This window comes from Engraulis encrasicolus, chromosome 20 (assembly GCF_034702125.1).
Source record: "Engraulis encrasicolus isolate BLACKSEA-1 chromosome 20, IST_EnEncr_1.0, whole genome shotgun sequence".
Lineage (NCBI taxonomy): Eukaryota > Metazoa > Chordata > Actinopteri > Clupeiformes > Engraulidae > Engraulis > Engraulis encrasicolus.
The window spans coordinates 12,648,606-12,657,752 of NC_085876.1; the positions used below are offsets into that span (position 1 = coordinate 12,648,606).

At 43.9% G+C, this 9,147-nt stretch overlaps 1 protein-coding gene across 1 annotated transcript in view; it reads right to left on the reverse strand.

Moving 5' to 3' along the window:
- Window positions 1–1,398: 1,398 nt before the first annotated feature.
- Window positions 1,399–9,147, reverse strand: part of ndufv1 (NADH:ubiquinone oxidoreductase core subunit V1) — a 9,707-nt gene continuing 1,958 nt past the window's right edge. The window contains exons 4-11 of the mRNA XM_063185439.1: window positions 8,056–8,226; window positions 5,709–5,892; window positions 5,106–5,295; window positions 4,349–4,561; window positions 3,559–3,725; window positions 3,128–3,209; window positions 2,377–2,522; window positions 1,399–1,765 (exon numbers count right to left, since the gene is read on the reverse strand). Of these exons, the coding sequence (XP_063041509.1) occupies window positions 1,688–1,765; window positions 2,377–2,522; window positions 3,128–3,209; window positions 3,559–3,725; window positions 4,349–4,561; window positions 5,106–5,295; window positions 5,709–5,892; window positions 8,056–8,226 (1,231 nt within the window). The 3' untranslated portion in view covers window positions 1,399–1,687. The remainder of the gene's footprint in view (window positions 1,766–2,376; window positions 2,523–3,127; window positions 3,210–3,558; window positions 3,726–4,348; window positions 4,562–5,105; window positions 5,296–5,708; window positions 5,893–8,055; window positions 8,227–9,147) is intronic.

A 9,147-nucleotide genomic window follows, 5' to 3' on the forward strand; every position in this document is an offset into this window, starting at 1 on the left:
GATAACAGTATAGGATTCAATTATTCAATTATGTATTTTGCTGTGCTATACTTTTCCTGCCAACCTGCCGCAGCCCCCCAAGCATCTCCCTGCCGCCCCCAGGGGTCCCCGGCCCCCACTTTTAAAATCACTGAGCTAACATATTTAAACAGACATTTGTCTTCTTTTAAATCCAGTCCTTTGATGTAGTTGATAGATACAATGCTTCTTCTCTGTGAGAAATTAGTTTTTGAGCAGCATCTGAAGCCAAAATGTTTGGCACATCAGTTTCGTCAAAGAATTGTGCTTTGAATGTGTTTTTTTTGTGCAAAGTAGCAAGCTATTAAAATGAAGCAAGTAATAATTTGAAACAAAAAACAAACTCTCTCCACCCCCCCCATGTGTGGTGTATTACTGTACTTCATCCTGTATGCTTTCCCCCCAACCCCATTCATTGCAATCAGGGGGCTGCTGCTAGGCATAAGCAGAGCCCTTAGGGCCTCAAACACTTTGTCCCCAAAATGGGAGCCTCCTAAATTGAGATAGACTAAAAAAGCACACCAACATTATTATTTAATATTAATGAGGGGGGCTTCCTGACCAGTTATGCTTAGGGCCTCCAAAACCTTAGCAGCGGCCCTGATTGCAACATCTCATAGTTCTGTATGCCTTATGCCTTGAGGTATTAGGCTCGTTCGTGACGAAGCAGTAACATTTTTGCTAGGCAGTGGGCATGCGCACTTTGCCAGTTTGATGCATTCTGGTTAGAATTTTCTAACCACAGTGCATCAAACTGCCAAAGTGCGCATGCCCACTGCCTAGCAAAAATCTTACTTTGTCGACACGAACGAGCCTATTGTTAAGCTCAACATACAAAGAGATAGCCTGGAAAAGTAGCCCCACCCACCAGCAGCTACATTTATTTTTGCCTGTGAGTTGGTCTAGCCTTCGACAATGCCACATACCCTGAAACTGGCAGACCAATCACAATGCTGAAGATTTGTTTTTGATTTGTTTTGTATCTTTGGATGCAAAGCATACAGGGTTTTGAGGAAGTGACGACAAAGCGTTGGCCAATAGGCACAGACAGTTTGAAAAATAACGGGCTGTTCCCATTAACTATCTTCCGATGTCTCATTGATCAGGACCAGACTAAATGTTCACATTTAATCTCACATTACAAAGAGAAGCAGATCACACAGGAACAGATGCCCACTTTCCACAACTGAATAAATGCATTATTGAATTACGTGCATCAATTCCATATTGCCTCACTACATTTAATGCTCCACCAAATATTTGCTGGAAAGTTTAACTGTAAGTCACTCTCACACCACCACTGTTTTTCCCCCGTGACAATATTTATTGATCACAGAAGAACTGTTAAAAATACAGATGTAGGATTTCTTTTTCTTTTACACACAGACACAGGAACAAAAAACCCTCAACCCATACATTTATTTACCGATTTCAGAAAGGGTGGAAGGCATGATGGAAGAAAGTTGGCATGATGAGGATTTATCACCCTGAATCCAAACATGGCTACGTCTACTTTCTAGGTTATATGGGGCGATAAAACCTCACAACGTGGCGAAAGCAGGCAGCAGTGGTGGATGGCGAGGGGGTGAGGCATAAAAATTCATTTAAATATTTAACATTATTAAGATGTCGGGTCCACATGGCCACTGCCAGTGGTGATGTGCGCTGCCTAGGCTCTGGCCTGCTGGCTCTGTTTGAAATCAGCAATGCGGCTCTCCATGATGGGCCGGAAGTGACGGATTAACCCCTGAGGAGAGAAAAAAAAGAGAAAGAATCAGTGTTACATTATACACATAATGGCACAAGATAGGATGGTGTCGTTTGCGCGTGGAAGTGGTCGCAAGAGTCATCGCTCACTCACTAATAAATCGCATAACAATCGGCTGACTCGGGACAGTGATTAATTTAACTTTTAATCCTACCTGGAGCCCCTCTAAATAGAAAAGAACATAAGTTGTGTGAAGCAATTGAGAAAGATACCAGTATGTTACTTTTTCTGATTTACTTGAAACTGTTCAGAAATGCCTTTACTCAACCACTGACATTTGGTGATGAGGTAAGCAACTTACTAGGCTATGGGCTTATGTTAGCTCTATAATCAATCAATCAATGTGGCACACAAAGTTAATCCCTCAGCTGACTGATCAGTTCCATAGAGATGTGACGAGGGATAACAATAACAGTGGACCTTAACTAAGACTGCCGTTGTACTGTATGTAGTAGTACACAATGGCGTCAAAAACTGTAGGTAGGCATATAAACCTATCAAAGTCGAACAGCATGACCTGAACAGAACAGGACAAAACTGAAAAGAATACTGTGGAATTCTGTGGAATAGAATGTGCCATTGCCCGTTACCTGTACAGGCCAGGCGGCGCCGTCTCCCAGGGCGCAGATGGTGTGGCCCTCGATCTGCTTGCTGATCTCCCAGATCATGTCGATTTCCGCCTCCCGCGCGTCTCCCTTCACAAACCTCCACATCATCTTGTTCATCCAGTCCACACCTACGGCAACACAGAGAGGTCAGAAACTATGGGCCAGCCATGGCCTAATGATTAAGGAGATGAGCTTTAGATCAGACGGTTACATGTTCGAATCCAACCCTATCGACTCCCTACCCCACTACATGGCTGAGGTGCCCTTGAGCAAGGCACCTAATACTAAACTGCTCCAGGCAATGTAAGCAATACCCTGTATATCCCTGTAACCAAATACTCTGTAAATAACTAAGGCTCTTGGATAAAAAAACGTGTCAGTTAAGTACAATGTAATGTAAATAAATGTAACTAAAAAGACAAAGTAAATAGGTATTGCACATTAACTGCTGAGAAGAGAATGTATCATTGCCCAAAAGGGACATAAACTACTTTGAAAATTGTAGGCAAAACAACCAAACACAAGACACTCATCATGTCTATTTCTCTTAAAACATTCAGACAGACTAAGTAAAACTTAAAATGAACATATTTTGAGGTCTTTCATTACTATTGTATAGTTTTTAGTCTGGAGCTACGCAAAGACATTTTTTCACGTTTGCATCTCATCTCGTCTTCCTCACAGCTGTCAAACTGTTGAATACTGTAGATTGGCTTGACAGGATGTGCCTTACCTTCTCTGCAGGGTGTGCACTGGCCACAGCTCTCGTGCTTGTAGAACTCGATCAGACGAGCGATGGCTCTGATCACATCCGTCTGTCAAAAAACAGGGACAGCAAGCCATAAGAAAACGTACACTAGTTTCCAGTGTCATCGAAAAAGAAACAGATCCATGACACAACACAATTGCCCACTTGGTCAGAATTATAGCTCCTTGCACACCAACCACAAGGAGTAATGGTCATATCAACAATGTTTCCCATCTTGTATTGTGACTGAAAAATGTGATTCATCTCGAGTAGCATGGGCACATAAAGGGATTCAAAATAAATCAATATGTCTAACACCAAAATTGGTTCGGTATAAATGGCTGTGTATCTGTGCATGCGCTAACATGCACACATATTTGTGTGCATGCGTGGTTATTCAGGAGATGCACACTCACAGACTTGTCCATGACAATGAGGGCGGCTGTTCCCAGGCCAGTCTGGGCCTGGATGAGGCCGTCGAAGTCCATGAGGACGTCATCGCAGACATGTTTGGGGATCAGCGGAGTAGAGGAACCACCGGGGATCACGCACATCAGGTTGTCCCAGCCACCACGCACGCCACCTAGAGGACAGAAGAGGCAGCGAGCAGAGCAGATTAATATCTCAGATCTATGAACTATTTGTTAGGTGAACGTGATAAGCACTACACTGTGGAAACCTAGACGTATGAACTATTACAGGGAATAACAGCTGCCAAGACAATGGCATACATTTCATGGAATTAATGTATACCCCACTAGCCAATCAGAAACCAGCATTCTGTGTGAGCAGGTTATAAGAATATAAAAAAAGCAGCAGAAGCACTACTCCCCGGTCACACTGAGCAGATGAATATCTTTGATGAAATGAATGTATACCCCACTAGCTGATGAAAAAGCAATCTATGTCAGGTCTTAAGTGTGATCATTAAAATCAATAAGTATTACTCTCCACAGTGATGAGACACTGTATATTACAGATGGTAAGTTATACACTGCATGGCCAAAAACAAAATCCACACCAAAAAAGGTCACCCACACTAATAGTTTTTCTTAACTACGTTTAGCTTTGATTATGGTGTACATTTGGTGTTGTATTGTTTCAGAAAACCTCTGCAAGGTCTGGATTAATTTCCTTCCAGTGATGCATTAAGTTTTCAGTAATATTTTGTAATTGGGCAAAATGGGACCTTTCCGTTCACTTCACCTGCATGCCTCTCGATGAGCTCCTTCAATGGAATAGACATCTCCTCCTCCACTGTGCAGGGGGTGTTCACGTGCCCGGAGATGTTGAAAAGCTTCGTGCCGGAGTTCCTTTCGCGACCCAAGCCGACGAACCAAGAGCCACCACGGCGGCAAATAGTGGGCGCCACGGACACGGTCTCTACATTGGCGACGGTTGTTGGGCAACCAAACACACCTGGCCAAGGGAGGAAAAGGTTGAGATTTGATTTGGAATTGTAATACTCATAATACTCCTCGAAACACATGCTACTACTTGTAATACATAATATATACTTGTAATACTCCTTCATTAATTCAATTAGCCCAGTGAAAAGCATGCTGTTGCATTCACTGAGCACCTTCACACACTGTTGCTGCTACTAAATATACCCTACTTTGAGGCCCGTTTATGGTGTGCACATGTGAAGCATGTACTTCCCACTACAGCTTAGCATGGAATAGAGGACGCTCTTAACAGACCATTACGTAAAATGGTCATCTTTATCCGTAACCAAGTTCCTTTAAGAAAAAGTTTAAAATAACTGTATGCTTCATCTACTGACACAAACGAAAAATTATTCTCACAATCCTGCTTTCCTATGTCCATGTGCCGGCCATTAACACCCCTGCTCTACATATAGCACAATATTTGAAGCCTCATGACTTCGTTCTAATCTAACCCATTCCAACCAGGTCCTTCCGGCTTCACTCGGCCAAACAAACTCCTTCTGGTTCCTTACCTACGTCCGCAGGGAACGGGGGCTTCAGGCGGGGCTTGCCCTGTTTGCCCTCGATGGACTCGATGAGAGCCGTCTCCTCCCCACAGATGTAGGCTCCGGCACCGCGCATCACATACACGTCAAAGTCGTAGCCAGAGCCGCAGGCGTTCCTGCCGATGAGGCCGGCGGCATAGGCCTCGTTGATGGCCACCTGTCGAGAACGCCACGGCAACAGAAGATTAAGGATGGGTGGATGCATGGAGTAGATTTCAACCAATAGCGTGCAGCAGCATAGGTAATATAGAAACAGATATTGAAATGAGATGGAAACATGGTAGTAATCAAAAACATCAAAAAGGCAGCTTGATTTAGTACATGTAAATGCATAAAAAATCAATATCTCACTGTCCCATGCTGAAACAAAGACATAGAAAAACAAAGAGCAAGAAAGCACACCATTTGGTCATGTACGGCAATATGCTTAGCCTATTTCAAGTGTAACAAGTAGCTTAACATTTGGTGTATGAAGTGCAACAATGTCCCTGTTAACTTTGCAAAGGGTATTAAATATTCTAGCTGTACAAATATTTCATGCAACCTCTGATTTTGTACTATTATTATTACCTGCAGGTTGGATGACTCGTTGTAGAACTCCCCGCGGATGTAGATGTAGGCAGCGCGCGCCCCCATGGCCCTGCCCGCCACCAGGCAGCCCTCCACCAGCTTATGGGGGTCGTGCCGCATGATCTCACGATCTTTACACGTGCCGGGCTCACCCTCGTCAGCATTGACAACCAGGTACTTCGGCCTACGGGAGACGGAGAGGGATTGCTTAGAGTGTATGTAGGTGCGTCTGTACGTGTCCATGTGCATTCGTGCCTGTGCTCATTCCCATGGGCTTGTGCATAACATTCACAAATAGCTACTAACAGCCAGGAAACAAGTTCAACAACATAAATGGCTGTGTCTGATTGCATACGTCTCTCTTTGTAGTCTCACTGTCTACAAAACCGCAGTCCTTCCAGCATTGCTGTTCAGTACAATGCAGACAGATGGACAACATTCAGCAGATCCATGGAACCATTCAAAAAAAAAAAAAAGATCCTTGTATAAAATTATGGCCACCGACATGAAAAAAATGCACCAACATGAGACTTGCAAGAGTGTAAAAAATGTGCCTAGCATCATGACTAGGTCATGTCATCCGCATGTCCAAGAGAAGAGTATGGCTTGCATCACATCCACCATAATTCCACATGTATTATGCTGGACAGGTAACGTCATCCGCATGTACAGCTTTCATTTCCAAAGCCTGTCATACAGTCCCAGTTGAAAGGAGGCTGGCAAACAAGCCAGGAGATGGGGCCAAATAGGCACCCAAGACAACAGTTAACAGTACAGGACAGCTTTAAAAAAGGCTTAAAGGGAAACCGCACCCCCATGTGCAATTAGATGACTCCCCGCCGTCCCTATAGTTGGATAAGTGAGCAGAAGCGTTTTTCCCAGCTAACGCAACCATTTTCTGAATATGGCAGCATGCCATTTTTAAATGGCTACATAGGAATACAGCAACTATGCTAAGATAAGCTAACAGAGCAGACATTACCTTGTCTAAGATTAAGATAAATGGAGGTAAGGTTACGATGAATTGAGTTCCCATAGTGCTGTAGATGGCAGTAGCGCACATCTTATGCAAGCCACCACCAAAGGTCACAGGAAGAGAAGAAGGATGGGACAACACCCCCTTAGAAGGCCAAACTTAAGCACAACAGAGCCATACAGAGAACAGAGTTATGCGATTGGATGACCAGGAATTAAATTGCAGCAACGCCTTTCAGCGAGATAAGGGAGTGCCTAAAGCAGCCGTCTTCCCATAGACTCAACATAGAACCACCACATAAACAGTCAAAAATGAGGACTAACGAACTATACTGCGGGGTAATCACCACAAATATGTAAACTACCAACTCTCTCGGTGGTGATAATCACAACACTTTTAGCACCTGTGATGTTTATCTGAAGTTATTTCTACGAACAGTAAGTCTTGTCATATTCCCTGCATTGCATCGCATTGCAATTGCTGTGTGCTACGCCCACTACTAGGAACTAACATTCGCAACGCTGAGCAGTACTGAGAAGCTAAAACAGCTAATTTTGCTAATGAGGAAGTCGGCCTTAGGACACAGCGGAGATCGCCTGACTCTGTTCTCTGTATGGCTCTGAAGCACAAGAATTTGCATTGTGGGTAGGTGGGGTTTGATTTATCTTAATCTGCTAGTTGATTGTTGATCTAGTGAGGCCATTTCAAATGTCCATGCCGCTAGATTGAGACAAAGGTTGCATGGAGATCTGCTCACGTATCCAACTCTTAAGGACTACGGGGAGTGACTTAAATTCACCTGGGGGTGCGATATCCCTTCAGCATGGCATCTTTGCAGCTGGGAGGATCTGACCACAAACAAAGGATGACATGGGACAAAGCAGTGCAGGCAGGTGCAGCAGGTCTTGACAATGAACACTGCCGTGCTGCAGCAGCCGCGGGACATTTACAAAAAGTATGACCAAAACGGAAAAAAACAAGGCTCCTTCGCAAGTAGGCACCTCTACTCATTATTTACTCACCACATCTATTTTTCTTGCTCTCATCGCATAAAAAAAACATGTAGGTCACGGATCTACGGAGGAGATCCAACGGAGAGGACAGTCATTGTAATCTCTGGGGACCACTGATGATGACGATAAAGGGTGTGTGTGTGTGTGTGTGTGTGTGTGTGTGTGTGTTATACACAGGATGAGACTATGGAGACAAAATCAGTGTACATGTATGGCAAGTCAGAGGATTAACACATCACACTACTAAGAGTACAAGATTGGATGTACAGTACAAACAAGAGCTGTGTTTGTGTGTGTGAGAGTGTGTGAGAGTGTGTGTGTGCGTAAGAGAGAGAGAGTATGATCATGATCTGCAGACCTGCCATCGCTGGGTTTGTTCATGAAGCCCCACTTCATGCCGGTGGGGAAGCCGGCTCCTCCTCTGCCGCGCAGTCCAGACGTCTTGATCTCATTCAGGATCCAGTCCACCCCCTTCAGCAGGATCTCTTTGGTCTTGTACCAGTCACCACGACTCAGCGCCCCCTTCAGCCTTGGAGTATCAAAGTGAGGTATTAATAAATGTGTGTATGAAAGAGTGGGTGTAAAGCGTTTAATGTACAGTTCTTAAAGGGATACTGTCCCATTTTTGGAAATAAGCTTATTTTACACCTCCCCTTGAGTTAAATAATAGGCTTTTATCTTTCTCCTGTATTCACAACCGTTTTCTAGTTATGGCAGTGCACATTTTACCTCCAAGCTAACAGTTAACATTGAGTCCTATGAGACCAGTTAGCCGCGAACTGGTCTCATAGGACTCAATGTTAACTGCTAGCATGGGGGTAAAATTTGCACTGCCATACCCAGAGAACGGTCGAAAGTACAGAAGAACGGTAAAAGCCTATTATTTAACTCAAGGGGAGGTGTAAAATAAGCTTATTTCCAAAAATGGGACAGTATCCCTTTAAGGTGTGCCACTGAGTATAGGAATGTAGTACATAAATGCAGTCAATTTTGTCAAGTAACATAAGGACTGTTTCCTGGTTAACACCAGACCTAATCACAAGTGAGATTAGGTCTGGGGAGCTGCCTATTGTAAATTCCGTAGGGGCCAGAATACTTGGCTATTATGACACACTGCCCTGCTCTCTGATTGGACAGAGAAACTGTAAAGGTCGGAATGCTTGGCCATTATGACACACCCGTCCCGCTCTCTGATTGGACAGAGACGGGGACCATGATCATGTCCGTTATGAGTCATCCTCGCCAGACTGTCTTTCAGATCGAAACCATTGTGTAGAACTAAAGGCAGTATGGGAGTTCCCAGGCTATAAGGACTGTGCCTTGTTTACATATTGGGATATTCACCACATAATCTTCTGTGACTTAAATAACCTATCGACAGGTAAGGAGTTCACTTAGCTTCTGAATTTAAGAATATTAAGAGTAAGGACACTTTGGCACAATACATTAT